The 26,367-nt window shown below is 40.1% G+C and overlaps 1 protein-coding gene across 1 annotated transcript in view; it reads left to right on the top strand.

Annotated features, from left to right (window-relative positions):
• The window catches only part of LOC148044542 (uncharacterized), a 305,580-nt gene extending 282,254 nt beyond the window's left edge, over positions 1 to 23,326 (top strand). Inside the window, exon 5 of the mRNA XM_087719342.1 lies at positions 20,961 to 23,326. Coding sequence (XP_087575468.1) covers positions 20,961 to 21,039 — 79 coding nt within the window. The 3' untranslated portion in view covers positions 21,040 to 23,326. The remainder of the gene's footprint in view (positions 1 to 20,960) is intronic.
• Positions 23,327 to 26,367: the final 3,041 nt, after the last annotated feature.

Here is a 26,367-nt window from a genome sequence, read left to right on the forward strand (position 1 = left end):
TATTTGTTAGAGAGGTGGGTTGTTTTGGAGAGAATTATTTGCTAGTAAGTGTAATGAAGTATTTCAATAGCAACATGTGTCTTCCTTTCCTAAAGTTAAAGCAAAATTATTTTAGGGAAACAGCAAACACTGGCAAACACTGTCTGTACTGGTCATTACTTTTTCAAAGTACATTATAGTCATGATTGCTTTTTCAAACTACATTATAGCTGTGAAGTAGAGCTTCTGTGGGGAAAAACGAATATTGCATTTATTACTGTAATTCTACATTCATAAAATATATTTCTGAGGAGGAGGAATTTACACAGGGGGTAATGTGATTTTTCCCTTTATCCATTATTTATAACTGTTTAATCCAGGTGCTGTCAGTTATTTTATTTTTTTTATATTCTCCAGTTTCACAGCTACAAAACACTTCAGTATTTCTAATTTATTTCTGCTTACTATACAGATGTTCTCAATTGTGTTCCTAACTACATTTCAGATGTTATTATTGTTTTTGTTTGTGTCAGCGTGCATGCTGAAGTGCACAATACACAATTGTCGGGACTTTAGGAGCCTGTAAAAAACCTCTGATTATTTAGTTATCAATAAATTAAAGTGTAATATCTAGGTCATTAGTGGATTTAGTCTTCAGGTGATTTCCCTGCAGCTTATATATTTCCTTGTGTGAGAATTCGTATATTGTCACATGAAAATTTCATCTTGCATTTATTCAAGGGGGTCGTTTAGAAGCAGCATTTGGAGAACAGGTGGAATTGTGGGTTGTGTTCTGTAAATCAATGTCTCAGTTCTTGATAGAAGATTTTAGTAGCTTGTATCTTACATGCCTATTTCTTAAAAGTCCCACTTACTCATTTACTTATGAGTAAAAATACATGGACTGCATAGTGAGAAAATGCTTGATTTTGTGACCGTCAACTTTTCTTTTTTCTTTTTTTTTTTATAGCAATAGCAGTAGACTTATATACTGCTTCATAGGCCTTTCAGGCCTCTCTAAGCGGTTTACAGAGAGTCAGCATATTGCCCCCAACAATCTGGGTCCTCATTTTACCCACCTCGGAAGGATGGAAGGCTGAGTCAACCCTGAGCCGGTGAGATTTGAACCGCTGACCTGCTGATCTAGCAGTAGCCTGCAGTGCTGCATTTAACCACTGCGCCACCTTGGCTCTTGTTTGTTTTCTATGAACAAAGGCAGCAAAGAAATGGACTGAAGCTCCAGCCTTGAGTTGATTACTCTTTAGGGATATCTCTGTATTTCATGATTATGAAATATGAATAAATTATCTTATAATATAGTAATTTTGAACTGTAGTGTCGCCATAAGCATTGGCATTTCCTCTGTTAATTGCTGTAGTAAGAATTTGCACAAATAACAATAGGGATGCAATAATGGACAACACCGGTACTCTAATATTCCCTTTATTAACTCAATGTCTTTAAAAGAGTGAGTCAACCAGTAGTCAGATAAAAAAAATACTACCGGCTCTGTGGGCGTGGCTTGGTGGGCTTGGCATTGTTTTGTGGGCGTGGCAGGGGAAGGATACTGCAAAATCCCCATTCCCTTCCCAACCCTCTAACCTGCTGTCCAGCTCCTTTCTCCTGTTCAGGGCAACAAAAGAAGATCCGCTGGGAGGCAGTGAGGGCGGGGCCAGCCTATTTGCTAGTTCTCCGAACTACTCCACATTTCCGCTCCTGGTTCTCCAGAACCTGTCAGAAGTGGCTGAATGCCACCTCTGGAATCAACGTTTAAATACCTTCAGCATGGGAAAAGTCACCCTATCCCAAAACAACTTGTTGCCACTGTTGAACAGCCTTTAACACTAAAGATGTGGTTCTGCCAGCGGGCCTGGGGAACCCAGAGCGGGATGGAGCCCATTACATGGCTTGTATGAATGTGTGTTGCTGCTGGGGTTGGGGAGGTTATTACTTTATTGTTTCATTATTTTTCTTTGTATTACTTTTATTTTATTTTTATATGGTGTTTTTATATCCATGTAAGCAGCCTTGAATCGCCATGTGGGAATAGGCAGCAATATAAATTTTCTAAAATAAATAAACAATAGCAACATTTAGCTTGAATCACAATTTTCTGATTTGAAAAGCAGCCCAATTCCCCTGGGATCATTTTCTCTTGGCTTTGCAGACTGAATCCAAATCTCCGTTCGGACATCCAAAACCCAGTCGTTCCTCCTGGCTGTCCCCAGAAATGGGGGAAAGTTTTATAACTGTCCTCCATACTTTCTACTGTGTTATTTTTCTCATCTAGGACCATTGCAGCATCTCCATAGTTATGTGATCCAAAGTCAGATACTTGGCAATTTATTCATATTTATGATGATGGCAGTCACGTTCCCAGGGTCATATGAACTCTTTTTGAGGTCTTCTGACAAGCAAAGTCAATGAGGAATCCAGATTCACTTAGCAACCATATTACTAACTTAACTGCAATGATACACTGAACAACTGTGGCAAGAAAGGTTGTAAAATGGGGCAAAACTCATTTAACAAATGTCTCACTTAGCAACAGAAATGTTGGGCTCGATGATCGTAAGTCAAGGGCTATCTGTGATTTTATTTCTTCATAGATTTGTAGGCAACATGCCTTCTGATACGCAACAAGTTTCAGGTGAATTTTTCGTTCATTTGTAATTTTGAAAGGTTTTGCAAAGAAGATTTTGTAATGTAGTTATTTCTAAAAGGGAAAAAAAAGCACTTCTTCCCATATGGTTTTGGAGTTAATTGTTATGAAAATGACTCTGGAGGCATTCAGTTAAGAATCAGTCAAAGAGACAGGTGTGGTTTATTTACTAATTTGCCTACTTATTTTTCTGGAAGCAAAATCTTCAAATTTGAGAGGAGGAAGTGATAAGCTACCATCAAACACTGCAAAACACCCTGTCAGATCTCATAGCTTATGTGGAAACTCTTTAATATTCCTGGTCCTAGGAGAGAGAACTAGCAAAGAACAACATTTATTCTACGATATATTACTTCAATATCTTTCCTGCAAAAGCAAAAACAAAAAAACTATGATAGAAGATCCTTTGTAAAATTCTTCACTGTGATTAGAAACCAGAACTGTCAGCCTCAAAACTTCTTCCCTTGTTCTTCTTTCTCACCTCTCCCTAGCCTCGTATTTTTCTTACACGAGTACCTGTGTAAAAGCTACCCTCGGCTCTTTGTTAAGAGAAAGTAGGATGTAATTGGCAAGGGATGTGTCCTAATGCAACACACGTGTCCTCTTTGTGATGATCACACTCCAGGCATTCAGCTTCTGTGCCAGGTATGGTGTCCTTAAACATGTACAATTAAGCACTTTCAAAAGTATTTGGCACTCCGCAACTCACTATAAACATCTGCTCAAACTTCGCTTGTTGAGCGAAGGCCAAATTAAAGAGGACTTCTTATTGAAATTTGGCTCCTTCCAATGGATATGTTCAACGGTCAGGAACATCATATGAGCCACCTTGAAAGGGATAGGACATGCGGGATAACCTTGACTAAAGATTAAACTTCATTGAATGCAGAAGCATCGCTGTTTCCTGCTGGAAAAAAACTTGCTAGGCCAAAAATGGTGTGTGAGGGGGGAGATGCAAAATTTCAACGAACAGGATCTGTAATTAACAGTCAGGGTTGGTTTATACAAACAGCATTTGTATATGCTGATTAATAAGATGTATGGTGCACAGTTCTGTGATCTCGAGGCATGAAATATGAGGGCCCCACAGCATTCCCATTAAATTAAATGAGAATGCCGTAAAATCTTTGCTATTGGCACCATAGAAGCCTTTCATGAATGGTAGCACTGTCATGGAAAGCTTTCTTTAATGGCTAGGGAACATATTAACTTTCTCCCTGGACAATCTAACCTGAATAACTTACTCTGGCAGCAATTTTCCTAATGTATTTGTTTCCTCTTTTTTTTTTCATATCCTTAATTCTAGCACGAAACCCAGGCATGCCTCTTGTTTTTGCTGGCTGTATCTTATTCTCCTATGGGTAGGGAAAGAGTGAAACAGAGACTCTTTCATTTGCACACATTAGAAGATGGATTTGATAAAGAGCAGAATCGTCCATCAGAATTGGCGAGGGGAATACTTTCATTGGGGTGAACAGAGACTAGGAAAGCGACCCAAAGACAGCCTAGCTCCTCAATACAGAGGTGCCATTAAAACAGGGCAATGGGGTCTTAATTGGATCTTATCTTATTCTGCGAGTTCCTCTCTTAACTTGAATCTTAATTACATGTAGCAAGCTATGCCAATCTCAATCTGTACTTACCAAGACTCTATATGGCTAGTCTAGTGAAGAGAAGGACCAGGGGAGACATGACAGCAGTGTTCCAATATTTGAGGGGCTGCCACAGACAGGAAGGGGTGAGGCTATTTTCCCAGGCACTTGAAGACCAGACAAGGAATAATGGATGGAAGCTGATCAAGAAGAGATTCAACCTAGAAATAAGGAGGAACTTTCTGACAATGAGAACAATCAACCAATGCAACAGCTTGCCCTCAGAAGTTGTGGGAGCTTCATCACTGGAGGCTTTCAAGAACAGATTAGACTGCCATTTGTCAGAAATGGTTAGGGTCTCCTGCTTGGACGGGTGGTGGTGGGTTGGACTAGATAACCCATAAGGTCCCTTCCAGTGGTGGGTTTCAAAAATTGTTCGAACCTACTCTGTGGGTGTGGCCTCCTTTGTGGGAGTGGCTTGCCACCTATGTGACCGGATGGGAGTGGCTTGCCGCCCATGTGACCAGATGTGAAATTATGAATTAGTACTTAGGTCGGTCCAAGTAGCTATTCAGAAACTCTGGCATTGAAGCATGCAAGTCTTAAAGCTGTCAAGTTACAACACCCTTTTGCACTCCTAACCCTTTAGAGAAAAAAAACTAGGGGTCTTCAAACCTGACAGCTTTAAGACTTGTGGACTTCAACTCCCAGAATTCCTCCTCCAGTCACGTTGGCTCAGGAACTCTGGCATTGAAGTGTGCAAGTCTTAAAGCTGTCAAGTTACAAGATCCTTGCACCCCTAACCCTTTAGCAGTGGTGGGTTTCAAAAAAATTTGGAACCTCTTCTGTAGGTGTGGCCTGCTTTCCGGGTCCACTAGTGGAACCTCTTCTAACCGGTTCAGTAGATTTGACGAACCGGTTCTACCGAATAGGTGCGAACTGGTAGGAACCCACCTCTGGTCCCTTCCAACTCTGTTAATCTGTTACTCAGAAATTCTTGCCAGTATAGTACATATTAAAAGGAGGCTTCCACTCTACCCAAACACAATTCTAGGAGTTGACCAATGTTTAAAAAAAGTATTCAATGAAATGATGTAACCGTAGCTTCTTCCTAGCATATAGGAAGGAAAATTGGGAATGTTGCACTAACAGCAAGATTGGATTGTCATCCAGAGACACTTCATTCAGTAATGGACAGTTTCTGCAACAGTGAAACATCAGCGCAAATGTTTTTGGCTTTATTGTCCCAAAGGTGCTTTTTCAGGAGACAAGTGGACTTTCTTGTTTTTTTCTTTGAAGACATTTCGCTTCTCATCCAAGAAGCTTCTTCAGCTCTGACAGGATAGTAGGCAATGGGAGAATTTATATTCCTTGCAGACAGCTGGTAATTTTCATCCTTTTAGAGCAGCGGTGTCAAATTTGCGTCATCTTGTGACATATCGGGATGTTTTTTCTCCTTCGCTAAACTTGGTGGGGGGCGGGACCAGCACGGGATGCATCCGGCCTATGGGCCGTGAGTTTGACACCCCTGTTTTAGAGTGTCATTGAAGCACTTGGAGGTTTATATGTGTCCTCAGGGTCACCTGAGTACTGCTCCTGGTTCCTGTAGTCTGCAGTTTTTTCTTCTTCTGGAAATCCATTCCTACTCCCACACTATTCAAAGGGTGTTCATCCCAAATTGTACAGCTAAAGGTCTGTAGAGATTATCAGTCATCCAGGTCATGGTTGTCCCAAAGGTGCTTTTTCAGGAGGCAACCGAGAAATGGACATGTTGATTTAACAATTGCTTCCCCGAGAAGTAACACTGACGTCAGACCTACAAGGTATAGTTTACAAGATTAATCAAACAACTTCACAAGAAGACTAGAAAAGCTTTTGATCACATCAGAATAGAAATATGGTAAATATCTAAATAAATAAATAAAGTTTTGATTCATAGACAACCTTGTTTAAATAAATCAAAGTTTTATTGTTTGATCGCTGCGCCATCTTTCTTGAAGACTAGTAATCTTAGAGACTGTGGTGATAAGCCAAAGACTTTAGATCCACGATTATTCTTTTACACCATGTGAAGTTGAAGTTGTTTCAAGTATTCAGGAACCCAAAGGATCTCAATCTAAATTAATTTAAGCAACTAAATTATGTGCACAGCCTAATGGAGGATTGGGTACATTACAGTCTACCAAGAAAGAATATATACTGAACGTTCCAGAACTTACTTAAAATAAAACTTCTCCGTAGAGTATTGGAGATGAGTTCACTGCTAACTTCTTATCTATTTTATTTTAAAATTGTTTGTTTTATTTTTATTTTTGTATCTGTATTATTTAATTTTATCTATTGGAGATATATATATATACATACATACATACATACATACATACATACATACATACATACATACTAGATACACATATATACTAGATTTTTACAACCCCCGGTATGCCCAAATATGGGAGGAAGATCACTACTTCCATTCTCTGTCCTTCGGCTCGTCACAAGAGACCATCCAGGCAGAAACCCAATATTTTTACTGTTGCCTTTTTGTTACATTTTGTTGTATTTGTGCTGATAAATAAATAAAGGGAGACTAGTATAGATCTATTTCAAGCTATTTAGCTCTCATCAGCTAGCCATACCCTTACAGGTTCAAATCCCAGTAAGGGTATGGCTAGCTGATGAGAGCTAAATAGCTTGAAATAGATCTATACTAGTCTCCCTTTATTTATTTATCAGCAAAAATACAACATATAAATATACATATACATACACACACACACACACACACACACACATACACACACACACAAAAATATATTTATATTTATATTTAAAGTTACAACCCCCGGTATGCCCAAATATGGGAGGAAGTTCACTACTTCCATTCTCTGTCCATCGGTTCATCACAAGAGACCATCCAGACAGAAACCCAATATTTTTACTGTTGCCTTTGTTACAATTTGTGTTGTATTTATACACACACACACACACACACACACATATATACAAATGCACATACAAATGCACATACAAATGCACATACAAATACACACACACACACACACACACACACACACACACACACACACACACACACACACACACACATATATATATATATATATATATATATATATATATATATATATATATATATATATATATATCCAATAGATAAAATGAATTATATATATATGTGATTTCTTAATTTCTTCAGCATGGATGTTTTAATTGAGTGGTTTGTAAACTGCTGTCAGTTTTTCTTCATTTAGCAGTATACTAATAATAAATAATAATAGCAATAATAACAACACAACTCCATCTGGCTGTTGTCAGCATGAGTTACCTAGCATTTATGTACAAAAAGAGTGAACAACCATCAGGTTTAGTCTGCATAATACTCCATATGGCATGTTTTCCATTGTTTTAATGATTTTTAAAAATGATTTGAAACATTAATTAAAGTTAAAATTTCTAATAATTCCAGAAAATATTGGGTGGGTGGGTGGGTGGGTGGGTGGGTGGGTGGGTGAGTGGGTGGAAGGAAGGAAGGAAGGAAGGAAGGAAGGAAGGAAGGATAGATAGATAGATAGATAGATAGATAGATAGATGATAGATAGATAGATAGATAGATAGATAGATAGATAGATAGATAGATAGATAGATAGATAGATAGATAGATAGATAGATAGCAGGTTATTATACACATACACACATTCAAAAAAAGTACAGAAGAGAATCTGCAGTTTGTGGCTGTGAAAGGTTGCGTGCCGTGATATAAAGCACACCACAGAACTGGTCAGTTGTTTATCTGTGATCACAAATGACAAAAAAAATAAAAGAGCTAGACACCACATTAAAGGCACATTGCATGTGGTAAAGCTTCTTCTCTGGAAATCCACTGTGTGCAGAGATTAAAACTGGTTTCCCGATGGCAAATCTAAGAAATTCTGTGTTCTCTAGATCATCATCCCTAATTTTGTTTTAATGCTAATAAATAATAATTTGGAAGTTGCCAGATTATTTAGTTATTACTTAGATTAATATGCCACCCCATCCCAAGAGTTGTTCAGAAAAAATGGGCTTTGCATCAGTTGCTGAAGTTCTTTCCAGATGAGGGTGGGAAATTTATGTGGCTTTTTCTATCTGACTGTTCTGGTGCACGAAATGCTAGTCCTGAAATATCAAAGTGGTTGGCAAGCCTCTCTTGGTGACACACCCGAAGTGACATTGGCCACGTATGAAACCCACCCATTTCCTTCCTACTGAGAGGAGCCATCAACAGAACTCAAGGTGATGTTGGAGTGAAGCTCATTGTGTTGACAAGATACGTGGGACAATGTGCTGACAATAAATAAACTAATGCCAAATGAGTTACACTCATCAGCTAGTTAATGAGCAGAAATGTCAAGTGCCCTTTTTATGTCTCCAGTAATTTTAATCTTCTGGTTGTTTACTTAAATAACCGTGCAATGCCACCTGAATGGTATGGAAGAAATCTACAGGTCACTTAGGCCTTGTTCACCTATACGCGGATATCCCATGAATCTTCTACAGTTGATAAGTAGGAACTGAAGGTCTGCATAGATTCCACTAACAAGGAGGAAAGGTAAATTGATTTGTATGATTTTGCTGTGATGTGGGTTTGTCAAAGCAGTTTGTCAACAGTCCCCAACCTTTGTGGCTTGGCCCGGCGAAGGGCAGAGAGAGGCAAACGGGGTCACGTGAGCGGTGGCCCAGCACACACACGCATGCCCGCGCGACTCGACTTGTAAAAGTTGAGCTGCACAAGTGTGTGCTGGGCTGCCCTTGCATGGCCTAGTTTTGAATAGGTCATGGCCCACTAGTGGGCCGGGGGTTGGGGACCCCTGTGTTACGTGACGTTCAAAAGACCTGTTGTTGCTTCACTGTTTGTGTGAAGCAAAACATTTTTGGCAGCTATATGCAGCTGTCTTCTACAATAGTATTGCGCAGCTATTGAAATATGCTATTGTACTCTGCTGATTTTTCTTAAAGTTAGGACTACTGCTTGCATAAATCTGAGTTTCAAGTTTCGAGTTTAATAAAATTTGTATGCCGCCCACTCCCATTGGGACTCTGGGCGGCTCATAGCAAGACAAAAGAAACATTTAAAATTTAAGAATAAAAAATACAATTAAAATTCCACTTCATCCATTCCATCTAAGCGGGGCTGGATATCAATCAACAGCTCCAGGCCTGCTGGAACAGCCAGGCCTTGACGGCTTTACAGAAGGCTGGGAGAGTGGTAAGGGTCCGGATCTCTATGGGTAGATCGTTCCACAGGGCCGGCGCAGCAACAGAGAAGGCCCTCCCACGGGGGGCCACCAGCCGGCATTGTCCGGTTGATGGCACCCGGAGGAGGCCCAACCTGTGCGATCTTGTTGGTCGTTGGGAGGTAAGTGGCAGGAGGCGGTCTCTCAGGTAGCCAGGTCCTAAACCATGTAGGACTTTAAAAGTAATGACTAGCAGCTTGAAGCGCGTCTGGAGACCAATGGGGAGCCAGTGCAGCTCGCGGAGGATAGATGTAACATGGGTGTATCTAGATACACCCCATATCACTGGCGCGGCTGCATTCTGGACCAACTGTAGTCTTCGAACACTCTTCAGGGGCAGCCCCATGTAGAGCGCGTTACAGTAATCCAGTCTTGAGGTGATGAGGGCATGAGGACTATTCGAAGTGTCTCCCAGTCTGAACGATCTCTGTCATTTGATTTGGGAATCTGTGGGCCAATGTAACTATGCCAGGACATATTTCATAAGATCTCAGCAGTTGGGTTTCAGTGCAGCTTAACCAGAGGTGGGTTGCTGCCGGTTCAGCCCAGATCGGGCAAACTGGTAGTGGCAGCAGCGGAAGGCTCCACCCACCCGCCCGGATGCTTCTGCGCATGTACAGAAGCGTTGCACGATCCCGCACGCACGCACAAGCAAACTGGTAGTAAAATAAATTGCAACCCACCACTGAGCTTAACTATAGCTGTTGCTCCCTGCAGAAGATATATTAAAAGGCTGAAGGGCCCTCTAAAGACCCATCAATGATAGTGATCGCATCACGGCATCATTACATGTAGTAGCTGTGTGCATCCCTGAAATATTTGAAGAATGAAATTCTGTTTAAGTTAGATGATCAACCGTGGAATTGTTATATAGAAATCATGTAACAATGGAGCAACAATACAGCTTTATATAACTTCTCTCCTGGAAGAGACTCAATCAGAAAGCTGACCTGTTGCATTAGATCTTATTTTAAGATTAGCACTTGAATAAACTTGCATCTTGAGTCTTGTCTATAAATATTTAATCAAATTGGTAGATTCTGGATTACTCATTACATTCTGCTGAAACCCTACCACAGGTAGTCTTCAGTTTATGGTGGCAATTGGGAGCAGAATTGCTTTCCCTAAAGACACTGTTGTAAACTGTGGCATCATTGACTTTGCTTGTTGAAAGCCAGCAAAGAAAGTCACAAATGACAACCACACATAATTATGGAGACCCTGTGACGACCAGAATTCTGAGGACCAGTCACACGTACTATTTGCCGAGCACTGTTGGAAATTTGAATGGTTGCTAAATCACTGGTCTTTAACTGTATATTGCTCATAGCCTATATGAAACCTCTGAAAAATGATCATCAGGAGTTGTAAAGCTGAATGCAACCTATTGGCAGATGACATTCCAACTTCCACTTACTAATTCGCTAGTTGCTATCATGTCCAACAGAAATGGATTTAAAGTATTCTACATTGGACGATGGATAAGTCAATTATTCTACGCCACCCTTCCACTCCCTGTAGCACAGCTTTTTCAGCTGGCCTCCTCCATCATAAGCAGGCATAGCCTAAGCACCAGAAAGCCATCTGTGTAAAGGTCATAGCAGTTGCTCAATTGCAGGCAGTCAGTTTATCTGAAATGAACACAAACACCCTGAAGATTTTAATCATCAGGTCCAAGAGATGAAGAGTTTTACAATTCCAAGGGAAGGATGGAGAACGAAAGAAATAAGAGCTTAAAAACTGACCTGTGAAATGACAAATGTATCATAAATAAAGTAGTTGGTAACAAGTGTAAAACCTCTACCACTTCGCTTGAATAAACAACTGCCTTCTGCAATGATAGCTTAACTATACTAGCTCGTATGTCTAAAGGAAACTAAACAGTAACATTAACTCAGTTACATGTTTTTTAATCAAACCAGGAAGGCAAGGAGAAACAAATTTTGGGCTTGGCGGTTCTACTTAGCTTTGTATTGGATGCCAGAGGATGACTTCCAACATGAATGGAGTCAGATGTGGAAACTGAGCAAAGTCGTTAAAAAGAAATCAATAAATCCAATGAATAAATCAATTAAAAGCTCTCCTTGCTCTTGCTCAAATGTGATCTACAGCTATAATTTTGGGCTTTTACAGCAGCACTATTTTACAACACTTTATTAAGGCTTCCAAATCTGGGTTGCAAAGACTTGGCCAACTCTCAGTGTACGTATAGTTTGCTTTTTTTTTTTAATCCGATCGCCAATTGTGACCTTCCCAGCCAGCTTCGGGAAAACAAAGTCAGTGGAAAATCTGGGTTCATTTAATAAATGCATGATTCACTTAATAACTGCAGTGATTCACTTAACAAACATGACAGAAAAGATCATAAGGATCAGATGTGATTCACCTGGTTCCTATTGTGGTACCGTGTTTCCCCAAAAATAAAACAGGGACTTATTTTCTTTTGACCCCCAAAATAAGCACTTGGCCTTATTTTTGGGGAGGTCTTATTATTTTTGAGGTGCAGGAGGTGGCGAGTGTGGTCACCTCATGGCTGTTGCTGTGTTGCAATATTTTCGGGAAGTGCTTATTTTAGTGCATGCGCTCAAAAGCCCGATTGGGCTTGTTATCTGGGGAGGTCTTATTTCCAGGGAAACAGGATAACAAGTAAAAAGACTGCTTGTATTGCCTTTTCTGTGGAGACATCCAGAATTCCATGATTTTTGAAACAAGAAACTCCACGTGCTTTGGATGCTTTTTACATAAACTATCTACTTGGAGAGGGACACGGTGGCTCTATGCCTAAGACGCTCCGCTTGTAGACAAGAAAGGTTGGCAGTTTGGCGGTTTGAATCCCTAGCACCGCGTAACAGAGTGAGCTCCCGTTACTTGTCCCAGCTTCTGCCAACCTAGCAGTTTGAAAGCATGTAAAAGATGCAAGTAGAAAAATAGGAACCATCTTTGGTGGGAAGGTAACAGCGTTCCATATGCCTTCGGCATTTAGTCATGCCAGCCACATGACCCAGAGAATGTCTTCAGACAGCGCTGGCTCTTCGGCTAAGAAACGGAGGAACAACTAGCACATTTGTGTAAGGGGAACCTTTACCTTTTACCTTTTATCTACTTGGAACTAAGTCTTATAAAAAGTAGTAAAATTTTGCTAGGCAACTTCCTTGAACGCAGCCCTGTAATAAGGAAGAGCTCAACACATGGGAAGATAGAAATCTGTGGTGTTCCCTTTTATTGGATTTCATGTTGATTTTATTAATTTTTGTGCAGTTTCATTGTATTATTATTATCAGAAGGAGTATTATGAATTTGGTTTATATGCACAGACTCCAATCAGTTCCATGTTCTGTATGCTTCAGAAATGTCAGAATATCTGGGCCAAGGAAGTTATCTGCTGGTATGTCTTTCTAATATGGCGATTTCTCATCCTGCTGGTTACAGAATGAAAGCTTTCATGACCTGCTAGGTGCTTAACCAAAGACATTCTGCTTTCTCTTCTTCACTAGGATGGCCAAGGATAGCCCCAAATCAATATTCACCAAGAGGGAGGGCAGGAGAAGGAAAGTGCTGAAAGCAACTGGGGGAGAAGAGATTCCAACATGTTAATTTTGTTCTCCTTTTTGCTAAAGAGCTATGATTTAATTAGAGCAGAAATAATCTTAGCATTGCAAACTTGGAGGGTTGTTTTAATTGCATTGCCGTTATATTAATACTGTCAACTTCTTAGTAGATATTAACTATCCACAAATAATGCAGTCACTCACTATATAATTTTGGACCGTAGAATTAGAAGTTCGCCTTGTTCTGTTTTCTACCCTGGTCTTAATTGCTAATAAATTTAACTTTAATCAGAAGGAAGAATTGTATTATTTGATTTCCACACACACTGCATCCATCACACTGGGTCATGATTAACAAAGACAGGAATATTTTAGCTTTGTGAATTCTGAGATGTCCGTAACTATAAGCTAGAGATGGTAACAAGGCAGCCATAAAGATATGTTGCAGTGACCTTGGGAGATAGGATGTAGAGAAGCAACCAAGATACTAGTCGGATAAAGGGCAACTTAGCCAGCAGGAATGTGGACAGGGCAAGTAGCTCAGAAGGGACCCTCCCTAGTTTCTTGGCTATAAAGGAGACGGAGAGAGAAATGTACTTTTAGATTTGCCAGACTTGGCTAATGTAACCTTACAACAGAGGTGGTATTCAGTAGGCTCTGACCAGTTCTGGAGAACCGGTAGCAAAAATTTTGAGTAGTTCAGAGAACCAATAAATACTACCTCTGGCTGGCCCCGCCCCCATCTATTCTCTGCCTCCCAAGTCCCAGCTGATCAGGAGGAAATGGAGATTTTGCACAGTATCCTTCGCCTGCCACGCCCACCAAGCCACACCCACTGAACCGGTAGTAAAAAAAATTGAATCCCACCACTGCCTTAGAATAAAGTGGAATTAGCTTATCTGGCCATGTTTCCTATCTGGTCTACTTCGCAAGACTCATATCAATCTTGCAAGTCTGAAAGTGCATTTCTTCCTCCTCCCCCCCCCTCCCCACATCATCACGACCACCCCTCCCCTTTACAGCCCAAGAAACTACAAAGAGTCTTTTCTGAGCCACTTACACTGCCCACATTCCAAAATTGGGCTAAGTTGCTTTTATCTGGCTATTCCCATGGCTGAGTCTCTTTGCACTGCCTGCCATAGTCATCCCCACATGACCATTACAGGAGCTCAGCTCAAAACATGTTAGGCTGGTTAAACTACCTGTCATTACCTAGCAGTGATTAAATACCTTCAAATGCAAAATGTATTCAGTTTAGGTGATGAGTGGAGAGAGCAGTTGTAACAGAATCCATTTTCTTCTATATGCTATCTTGGAGGTTCCGTAATCTGTCCATCCTGCCTGTCAATGTAGCTTATGAAGGTTGGACTTTTTTGTGACCCCGTTTTATTATCTCTTGCCAACATTCACCTACTCTATTAAGGAAGGATGCTGACATAAGTAAGACCCATATGGTGTGAGCTAGCCAAGTACGATATTTTCATACACTACAAAAGTAACATGGAGGTACATAATTGTTGTGGTGATGACAAATCCAGTGCTCAAGTAGTGTACCAAGTAGCTGAAAGGCAAGCCCACATGATATCATCTGCCACGCTTGATTTATCGTTATAATACACAACTCAGACTGTTGAAATATCAAGATTCAGCAATGTTTCTTCTTTTGAAACTGAGCCATTTTTGTCCCATGTGAACATCTGCTATTAGCACATATTTCCTACATATTATGATTGAACAGAAAAATGATATATAGAGCATAACCTGATCAACCATCAGAGTGAAGTTTGGAACACAGAACACATTCTTCTCACTTTGCCCCGCTGACAGATACTATAGGTGCTAATAGCAAAGTAGGTGTAACTCCTACTTTGACTTTCTGCCTTTTTCCCTTTTCTAGAGGGTGAGTCTGACCATATATAATAAATACGTTTTCCAAGGAGAGATTTCAGGATATTTCAGGCAATGGCCTCAGTAGATTCAGCATATTCCATGTTTTGAACTCCATTCCTAACTTCATTAACTCTTTTTATTATGTCAGACATTGCCTGGGCCCGGGCCCGTAAAAATTGTTGCTGGAAATAACACCTATGTGCAGGTATTTAGTAGCTGGTCTTCTCTTGATTGAATCTTCTGGCACTTCATGGCAAGAGTGATCACTTTCCAAAATCTGTAGAATAGATTTACTTACAAAATTATAAAATTGATTTCCTTAAAGCATCTATATGAGTGAAATGTAATGTTATGGGGTTGAACTAGGATTGAGGAGCTCTAGGTTCAAATGTAACTTTGGCCATAGAAACTGGCTTTATAGCAGTAGACTTATATACCGCTTCATAGGCCTTTCAGGCCTCTCTAAGCGGTTTACAGAGAGTCAGCATATTGCCCCCAACAATCTGGGTCCTCATTTTACCCACCTCGGAAGGATGGAAGGCTGAGTCAACCCTGAGCCGGTGAGATTTGAACCGCTGACCTGCTGATCTAGCAGTAGCCTGCAGTGCTGCATTTAACCACTGCGCCACCTTGGCTCCTGTTTATGTTTTTGGATGGGTCATTTTCTCCCAGCCCAGCCTATTTCATTGTTTGGTTTTGCAGGGATAAATGAAGGGAGACCCCCATTTAAGCTGCCTTGAACATATAGAAAAATGGGATGATATGAGACTAAAATAAAACATTATTTGGCCGAAAAGATTCCCCAAGATTCCCCCCATAAAAGCAAGATAATGCATAGAATAAGGCAGCAGTCCCCAACATTTCCCGGTATAGCAATAGCAGTTAGACTTATATACCGCTTCATAGGGCTTTCAGCCCTCTCTAAGCGGTTTACAGAGTCAGCATATCGCCCCCAACAACAATCCGGGTCCTCATTTTACCCACCTCGGAAGGATGGAAGGCTGAGTCAACCCTGAGCCGGTGAGATTTGAACAGCCAAACTGCAGAACTAAAGTCAGCTGAAGTAGCCTGACAGTGCTGCATTTAACCACTGCGCCACCTCGGCATTTAACCACTGCGCCACCTCGGCTCTATGTGGAGTGGCAATGGCTGGAAGGTGGGAAGGATGGTTTTGTGTGTGTGCCACCACTCACACAAATGGAGCTTTGAATGCTCACTCATGCTTGTGTAGCCCAGTTTCCAATGGGCCATGGACTGGGACTGGAGATTGGGTACCCTGATCTAAGGTCTATAAAAGGAAAGGAAATGAAGGATGGAGGGAGAAAGAAAACAAGAAAAGTCATAAAACACTTCTTAATATCATTAATGTTAAAAGATTATTGGAAAAACATAATATAAATTTAAAGAAAATATGAGCAAAATACTGAGAATGACCCTCCCCCCTTGTTGCATATTTCCAGTTTCATGAGATGGATACTAGATCATAACTTTGGGACAACCAAAGTTCATTTCAACTTGGTATCTCAGAAGGTTAAAAGAGATCGAGAGGAGGTATCTTCATTTACCTCGATGTGCAAGGAAAGATTATAACTGCAATTTTCTGATAGCGCTCTCACTCCCATGGTGGTAAAGTATGTTTTCTCTCATACCCCTTTAGATCTAAAATAAACATATAGGCATTAGGATGGAAGGCAAGGTGAATGTCTTTTTTATATATATTATAACAGTCAATAGAAGAATATTAGCTTATTAGTTCAATTCAGTGGAAGAATTTTAACAAACAACAACACAATCTTAATACTCTATGACAATGAGATGTACTGAAATTGGATCTTTCCCATTTATCTAATGCTATTCAACTAATCTAAACTGCTTCAGCTTGTGTAAAAAGAAAAATGGTAACAAGAACAGGGTCATCCAATGTGAAGTGCTGTTAAGGGGGGGGCTATCACCAGGACCTACGCGAAGCGGAGGACTTGCAAATAAGATTTCTGTTCGTGGGTTGAACAGAAGAACATGTTGAAATCTGGCAAGACGTATATCACTTGATACGTCGTGGCTCAGTGGTTAGTGCAGTACTGCAGACTATTTCTGCTGCCTGCCTGCTAACTGCAATTTGGCAGTTCAAATCCCACCAGGTTCAAGGTTGACTCATCCTTCCATCCTTCCGAGGTGGATAAAATGAGGAGCCAAATTGTTGGGGGCAATTTGCTGACTCTGTAAACCGCTTATAGAGGAGGGTAAAGCAGTGGTGGATTCCTACTTGTTCGGACCAGTTCGGCCAAACCAAAAGTGGTTTGGCGGTCGCTGGAACTGGCAGCGATCCAGGCCTGCCACACCCCCAAACTGGTTCTCCTGGTAGCGCCGTAGACAGCACCATCTTTGTTTTTGCTTCTACACATGCACAGAACAATTTTTATTGTACTGGGTATGCGTGTGCTGCGCGCCCACAAGCGAACCGGCAGCAATGCATGCCAGAACCCAACCTTGCTGTAAAGCACTGTAAAGCGATATATAAGTCTAAGTGCTATTGCTATGGAGCTCTGCATAAAGCCTTTTCAAAGGTAATAACCAGAGAACCAATTTGGTTTAGTAGTTAAGGCACCAGCAGAAAGCAGGAAAGTGTGAGTTGTAGAAACCAGCTGTGTGACTTTGGACCAGTCGCTCCCTCTCTCAGGGCCAACTCCTCACAGGATTGTTGTGGGGGGGAAATAGAAAAAAAGTGCGGGGATATAATTGCTGCCTTGATTTATTTATAAAAATAATAAAGGTGGGGAAAAAGTAAGTAAGTGTATAACCCAGCACTACTTTTTTACCCTTACTTTTTTTAAAAAAAAAAAAGCACAAACCCTGAGAATTTTTAATTCAAATTTTTAAATTTAGTGACATCATCTTAACTCCAGAAATACTGTATTGTAATACCTCTTATGGTAAATCCTCAAGTTCCTTACCCCTTCAGATTATTGTATAATGTGTTTATTCTATTCTTCTTGTTGTATGTTCTCCAGCTCAATTTTCACTGGCAGCCTTTACCCTCTTTAATTTTCTAAATTTAACCTGTATATTTGACACTAATAATTCATGGTCTGTTCCACAATCTGCCCCTGAAACTGTCACAGCTGGCTTGATTTCCTTTTCACATTTTCTGTTTCCTGTATTTCTATTTCCTAACCGATAATCCACATGATTCTGGTTTTCTATTCCGTGATATCTAAGTGTAGAGTTAGCATTTCTGTCACTTGAAGCAGATGTTGGCAATGAACAAAGAATTGTATTCACAAAACGCTTATTGGCCTCTGTCCTAGATTATTGCATTTATCAAATCCAAGTATTCTTGTAATTATAGGCTCCTCCGTTTCTCTAATTTTTCTTATTCCAATTACCATAACGAGTGCTATATTGTTTTTTGATGTTTCATTTAGCACTACTTGCCATTTGTTAGAGAACTCCTCAGGATCTTGCCTCCCTGTATCTATGTTAGCTTCATTAACCTCAATAACATAGATACTCACTGAATATCTACTGATTCTAATAGGAACAGAATTACATCCTTCTTAATTCAAATCCTTACTTCTTGGAACATCTTTCTAAAGAGTGGGACATTCCTCCTCTTTTGATACTGGCACTTCAAACTAATTTTGACTTTGATTGGGTCATATCATCAGTTCCAGATCTACCTGTACAGGTCCTGGGCTTTTCCCAGAAACCCCCATATTGGAAATGTCATCATCTGGTACCCAAACTCCACTGTAGGTTTCAGTCATAGCCATACAGTCTCTTGAAATAATACAGAATTTGATTGCTACTGTCTGAATTAGAGGGTTTCCTACCTGAACAGGGTTTCCTACCTGAGAGACCGCCTCCTGCCATTTACCTCCCAGAGACCCATAAGATCTCACAGACTAGGCCTCCTCCGGATTCCATCTGCCGGTCAATGTCGGCTGGCGACTCCCCGGGGGAGAGCCTTCTCTGTAGCTGCTCTGGCCCTATGGAACGATCTTCCCGTGGAGATCCGGACCCTTACTACCCTTCTGGCCTTCCGCAAAGCGACCAAGACCTGGCTGTTCCGGCAGGCCTGGGGCTGTTGATTTATCCAGCCCCATCCTAAGTTATGAATGTTGTGGTATTTTAATGTTGTTTTTAATTTTTTTGTATCCCCCCTTCCCTTTTTATCTGTAAGCCGCCCTGAGTCTCTTGAGAGTGGGCGGCATACAAGCCCAATAAATGATGAGCCAATGATGGAAAGAGCCAAGGTGGCGCAGTGGTTAAATGCAGCACTGCAAGCTACTGCTAGATCAGCAGTTCAGCGGTTCAAATCCCACCGGCTCAGGGTTGACTCAGCCTTCCATCCTTCCGAGGTGGGTAAAATGAGGACCCAGATTGTTGGGGACAATATGCTGACTCTCTGTAAACCGCTTAGAGAGGGCTGAAAGCCCTATGAAGCGGTATATAAGTCTACTGCTATTGCTATGATGATGAAATGATGAACAGGAGGTTGAACTAGAAAACCTCCAAAGTCCCTTCCAAATCTCTTTTGTTATTCTGCCTTTTTTTCAGGTTCAAGCTCCCATCGATGTCACTTTTAATATCATTGAAACTATTAAGCCTTGCTACAACATCAAAGCATACTCACACACACACACACACACACACATTCAAAAGAGCGAACCAATGCTATCCACTAATATGATGTCCCCATCCAAGTTCAGCAGAAATAAAGGAAACATCCATGTTCTCTCTTGCCGTTTCTTACGCCAGGATGAAAGCGTGTCAAAGCTTGCCCTCTTACAAATCAGACTGAGGCAGTAGGGCTCTTTAGTTGTTCAAATGCTTTGAAAAAATGAGAGACGCGGAGCAATTTAGATTACCAGTGTCTAGGAGTAAATTGTGCAAAAATGTCAGCCTCGATGGCAAAGTTCAAGATAAAACAGTGTCTGCTAATTTAATCATTTACCATGAAAATACCAGTTATCTTAATCTCACATGAAGTTCTTAAGAGCAATGCACATAGTTTTATGTAATTGAATCATGGCTCGGAAGAAAGAAAGGAAATATGAAATACTTGCTTCTTAGCATTTTTTTTTAGCAGGCACTGCAAAAACCTTTACGTTCCCCTTTCAGGATTATATAAACCACTTTCCTTTTAAGTATATGAATGCATCTGACAGGTCGGAGCTTAGAGAGTAATGGAGAGAAAGGTGAAAAATCTTCACCACACTTATTTGGGGGCTTCTATATTTTTCGGAGTATAAGACGCACCTTTTTCCCTCAGAAAAGAGGGTGAAAATCTGGGTGCATCTTATATACTGAATACAGCATTTGGGGCCTCCCGAAACCTCGCCCCCTTTTCAAAAATAGCCATGCATAGCCTTTAGGAGGCTTCCAGAGTGCTCCTGAGGGTTGGGGAGGGCAAAAATGAGTGAAAAACGAGCCGTTTTTTGCTCGTTTTTGCCCAGCCCCCAGGAGCACACTACAAGCCTCCTAAAGGCTATTCATGCCCTTTTTGGACAAAAAAACGGGCTGTTTTGGGGAGGTCTGCAGAGTGCAAAAGCTTGATGTTTTAATTTGCCTCTTCAAAATCTTGGTGCATCTTCTACTCCGAAAAATACGATATTCCCTTGTGGAGAATGTTTGGGGATTTGGGAACTCCCCGTGGAGATTCGAACCCTCACCACCCTCCAGGCCTTCCGCAAAGCCCTCAAAACCTGGTTGTTCCGACAGGCCTGGGGCTAAAGAGCTGTTGCCCCCGTCTCGAATGGTATGACTGTTGTGAGTTTTTAAATTATATATTGTTATGTTGTTGTTTTTAAATCTTTTGTCTGTATTCCCCTCCCCGGTTCGAGTTGTGAGCCGCCCTGAGTCCCCTTCGGGGGAAAAGGGCGGCATATAAATTTAATGAATTGAATTGAAATTGGGAACAAAATTGGGGGAGGGGGCGAGGCAGCAGCTGAAAAACCAGCTAAACAATTTGTCCCTGTTGTTCCTTTTTCTTCAGATTCCTGATAAACCACTGCACTGGTAACCTTGAAAAAGCTCGGATGTCTTCATTTTCCATCAGAGCAAGAACTGCCTAGCGGTTGACACCAGAGCATCTGTGGTTTTGTGTCCAGCCAGTTGGAATCCATGAACAGCTGTGACGAACAGAGCCAGGATGGAGAAACAGAAGGCGGCAATGTCCAACGCTGAAGCCCTCTTTCTGAATGAAGCCGAATGAGACCAGGACAGCGGAATCCTACCGTAGCAAGAGAAACTAAACAGATTGATTCTCAGTGACTCATTTAGCTTCAGGATTGGACAGATCTTTCCCCTGCTGGCAATTTGGCGAAGCATCAGTGGACCAGATACCAAGATGAATAGCTTAAAATAATTAAAGGGAGGGAGGGAGGGGAGGATTGAATCTAAAAAAAAAAAACTGCTAGCCATCCAATTCTCTTCTATGCAATGAAAGACTCTAAGCAAATTGCATTTAGGTTATTAAATATTAAGTCATTGGATTTACCTCCATTTGGCCCAAAGCAGGAAAATATTCAGAGTCGATATTATTGTGTTGATGGGCTGTTTATCACTGAGTGACTGACTGAATTTTGGCAGGTCAGTGAGGTCTTTGACACATGAATGGAAAAGAGGCATTTGAAATCTCCCCTTCAAAAGAGAGAGAGAGGAAGAGAGAGGGAGAATGAGAGGGAGAAGAGAGTAATTAATTCAGCAAACATTTTTGGCGTGAATATGGATGTGTATCAACCCAAAATTGCTTGCAGCCAAGAAGGTTTTTTGCTCAGCAAGTGGGACTTTTAACCTTGCGTTGACATTTGAGCTCTGCTTTGCTTCCACTGAAGAAAGTAGACATGCATTGCTGATACACTTTCCAGGAAAAAACAGGATCTCATCCTGGAAGCAAAACAGGCAGTGCTTTGTATTTAAAACGTGAAACCAGAAGCAACAGGCACATTTAGTATCAGTAAAGGTCAGTTAAAATTATAGAGACATCCTTTGGAGCAAATCCTCTGACTTGTATTTGCATATTTATGAACTAGAGATTATGACAGCCCATTCCATTTATTAGAGCAGTGATGCTATAGTTAATAGTCTGTCAGCATTTCCATTATAAACTCCCTTTTTCAGGTTTTAATATCCCAGCCGCTTGAAATCACGTCAAGCAAGTGAGTCACTTTTGTCGAGCCAGGTGCAATTTTTTTTTCCCCTGTTTGTTTTTCTTTTAATTTAAAGTCAAAGTAGATTAAAGGAATTTGGTCTTTTCTGACTTGGAAGATAACGTAGGTAGAGCAAAATGTCTTGCTCTCCCCTACTATATTTTTGCTTGGGATGTCTGGACTAAACCAGCGACCCTATTTAAAATCTTTTTTTTTCTCAAAAAGCTGCCCTCCAGATAACAATTCCATTCCTAGGTCATGCTGGCTAGGAAAATCTAATATAGGGAGGGCACCAGCTTAGGAAGCAGGAGCTGCAACTACAGTCCTTACAGCACAAACTTTTTAGTAGTTTGATTTATTTATTTTTTAAAGAAAGAATCTATTCTGACCCTCTTAAGTTATTTGGACCCTGCAGGATAAATTTTCTACATTTTAAAACACAGATTAGTTCAACTGGAATATTTATTTCAAAGCCTCTAGTTTGAATTACACTAAGAGAGCAAGCAATATATGTATATATCTAGAGTCAGTTTGGTATAGTGGTTAAGGCATCAGGCTATAAAGTGAGAGACTGTGAGTTCTAGTTTTGCCTTAGACACAAATCTGGCTGTATGATCTTGGCAGGTCCTTTTTTCCTTCAGCCTGCAACAACAAAACACTTTTGAAAAACTTTCCAAGGAAACTTCAAAGATTTATCCAGGCATTCTCAGAGAATTGGATACAATTGGACAGAAGAAGGCGGGGGGGAATCAAAATTCCAGATTTATTTGGACCAAATTTACCTTTTCTCTCTAAAAGAAGAGAAAAGAAATTTAGCTTTGTAATGAAAGGGCTATATAAGGGACTCAGATTACTAACTCTGCCATGTGAACAGTCTTTTGAAAACAAGCTCATAATGAAATGTATTCATATATGCACCCTTTGATATAATCTTACGAATTACTTCCATTCCATTGCTTTGATTTTTGTCTCTCAAAGGGACACTTCAAGAGACTTATATTTATATATTCAGTTAGGCAAAATTCCTATCCTTATTCGACAGCCTCTACAAATGCACATTTAAAAAAAAAAGAAGTAATAACAGATTGGTTGGGTAAGTTAATACCTTCTTGTCTATTTCAGACTTTGGCAGCTAAAAATTGTAGGATAGGCATCTCTATACCGTGTTTCCCCAAAAATAAGACAGGGTCCTATTTTTCCCCCTCCCCCCCCCAAATAAGCACCTGGCCTTATTTTCGGGGAAGTCTTATTATTTTTGAGATGCAGGAGGCGGCAAGTGTGGTCACCTCATGGCTGCTACTGTGTTGCAATATTTTTCGGGGAGGGCCAATTGGGCTTATTATCTGGGGAGGTCTTATTTCCAGGGAAACAGGGTACCTTTTCACGAAAGAGAAGTCCAGAGCATTTTCCACTCAACTTGCTCATCTTAAAGTATAGTATCTACTGTACTGTATTCATGACACAGTATTTTTGCTAGGGCTTCAGTGTTGCTGTAGGAGTGCAGGAGACACATCACTAAAGGGCAAAAATAACCAGACTTACGTACGAGTTCATTTTTCAAACTTTTGTACTAAAATTTTGGACGCTCTTTCAATTGGATGTTTGGAAACCCAGAACTTGCAAATCAGGACCACACAGCAAGTTCCAGTTAAGCTGATTTATTGCCTATGCCTATACACAAGAATTTAGTCACCTGTCAGTCAGCACTAAATTGGCGCTAGACAAGAGTTAACAGAATTCAAGAGGGGTTGAACTTAAATCACGACGACTCCAGGCTGATCTCTCTCTTGACTCCACTGCAATGCTCAGCCATTCCTTCTACAGAATCACAGATTTTGATCTCTAGCATTGAATTTGCAATGATGCAGCTATTAAGTTTTCTTTCTAGATCAGTTTCAATAATGTGCAGTGAGTGAGTTTTATAGACATAAAACCAGAAAGAAGATCATGCCAGCAATCTATTTAAATATATGGAGAGTATGCAATGTTTTATTAAAATATATTAAACCTGAAGGCAGACTTGGCACCAGTACTCACTATATACTAGATTTGCTGTAGGTTTTTTTGCAACCAGGTGGGGAAGGGTAAGAGCATGCCAGAGAAAAAGTTAATGTGTTCTTGAAAACTAATTATTATATAATTAGTTACAACAGGATATATGCAATTGAGTAATAATGTTCTGGGTGTGTCAGGCAGTTATTGTCATTGCCAATACTCATTTGGAGAGGAATTAAGCTTACACAGGGATTTACACTCTGAGCAATTGTTGGGATAATCATAAACAGTTTAAATGCTAATTACTATAATAAATATTTCTGTCCATATTGTAAATGAAGCCTTCTTACCAATATGCAGATACTAGACATAGAATGATTACTTAAATATCTCCCATATCAAGAGGACGTATGCTTATCATTTCATAATTTAAACCACACCCAACTTTACAAACAAAGCAAAATTTTGATCACAACTTCATTACTTAATTTCCAAGACTTCAGCACAAGTAGACAACTTTGCCTCTCCCATTCATATAATGTCGATATGTCCATATTCAATTTTCCTTCCCATCGTCCCATCCCCACTCATTAAAAACGTTCTATTGAGATATAATTCTAGGTTAATAGGTTGGAATTAATAGGGCTGTGATTAAGTTTGAGAGAAACTACTAGCTTGTGAAACAAGAGCAGCTTGATGAAACACAAAAGGAAGATGACAATACTTGAAGATGCTATTGATTACAAGTCTTCTAAAAACTAAACCTCACTACAGTTCAAGAAAATGGTCTTATCTGGCAAGAAAAACGAATATTAGGGGAAAGATGAGACCAATTTTTCTTTGAAAGATACTTACGTTCCGGAGACTCATGTTTTAGGTCTCACTTAGAAGCTAAAACCCCATAAGAAATATTTAAGAAGTAAATATGCTTAGGTAAAAAGAAACAGTTGCCTATTTTTTCTTTTTTTAGTGCGTATAAGATATAACAAAAGTATTGAACTAGTTGAACTAATACAAATTCCCATCTGGCTCATTAATCTCATCTTAATCTAGCAATATGCACATTTTGTGATATGAATTCTTGTAGAAAAATAAAAATAACTGAAATAATTTTATTATTATTATAATAATCAGCAATAACAACTACCGCCATAGCAAAATGTTCGAGTTAAGTCTTTGGCAGTGAACCATGTTTTTTTGACCAAGATTAAAAGTTGTATTTAGCTGGTTTTCTTTTCCTTTGAGCAATCATGCAAATTGAATTGACTCTGAAGTGAACGATGAATTTGTTTGTAATTTGTGTTGCAAATAAGAGATAGCAGGAAGATGGGGGAGGTGGAGGAGAGGAGGAGGAGGAGAATTATTGGCAGAAAATCCAATGTATGTTTGTATGGAGAAAGAATTAGGGCCACAGATTAATTCAAGAACCGCTCTTGTCCTCAAAAATGATGTGATTGAATGCAAATCCTTAAAAGTCTCTCCAACTTGGGAAGTTGATTCAAGTGTCTTTAGGGGCACTTCAAAAGCAAAACTATTTATTTTTTCAACATGAGTAACACAACCAGAACATATTATACAAACGCTTCTGTACAGCTGGAAAAATAACAAGAACCTTACTTTCATACATTACTTGTTTTACAATTTGGAGTTAGAGAATCTGAAAAGGCACATTTTTTTCTGGAAACATAATTCTTCATACCATCTAAGATACAAAAAAGATGTGTCTTGTGTGGCAAAAGCAGTGACTCATTTTCTTTCTTTCATTTGAACATGCTTATTATTTTTCTGAAAAATGATTAGAAATAGCATTCAGGTATAGTTTAAGAAATCTTATCTGGACTACATTTCTCTGAGAGACAAAAGCATTTGGCAGATGGGTTCTGCCCAAAATTACCCACAATAATTTTGAAAGTAATTATCATGTATGAGGTATTTTGCACCTAATAATCCCCTACAGTTTACAGCGGGGATTAGGAGTTTATTCAGAAGACTTAAAAGAGTCATGATGGAAGCCTTAGCACTTTGACTTATATTCCGCTTCACAGTGCTTTTATAGCCCTCTCTGAGTGGTTTTCAGAATGAGCATATTGTCCCCAACAATCTGGGCCCTCATTTTACAGATCTCGACAGGATAGAAGGCTGAGTCAACCTTGAGCCTGGTGGGATTTGAACTGCCAAATTGCAGGCAGCTGGCAGTCAGCTGAAGTATCCTGCAGTACTGCACTCTAACCACTGCGCCACCGAGGGTCTTATGGA

The sequence above is a fragment of the Thamnophis sirtalis genome, unplaced genomic scaffold (assembly GCF_051295495.1).
Source record: "Thamnophis sirtalis isolate CommonGarterSnake01/CBP01778 unplaced genomic scaffold, rThaSir2_p1.2 scaffold_7, whole genome shotgun sequence".
NCBI lineage: Eukaryota > Metazoa > Chordata > Lepidosauria > Squamata > Natricidae > Thamnophis > Thamnophis sirtalis.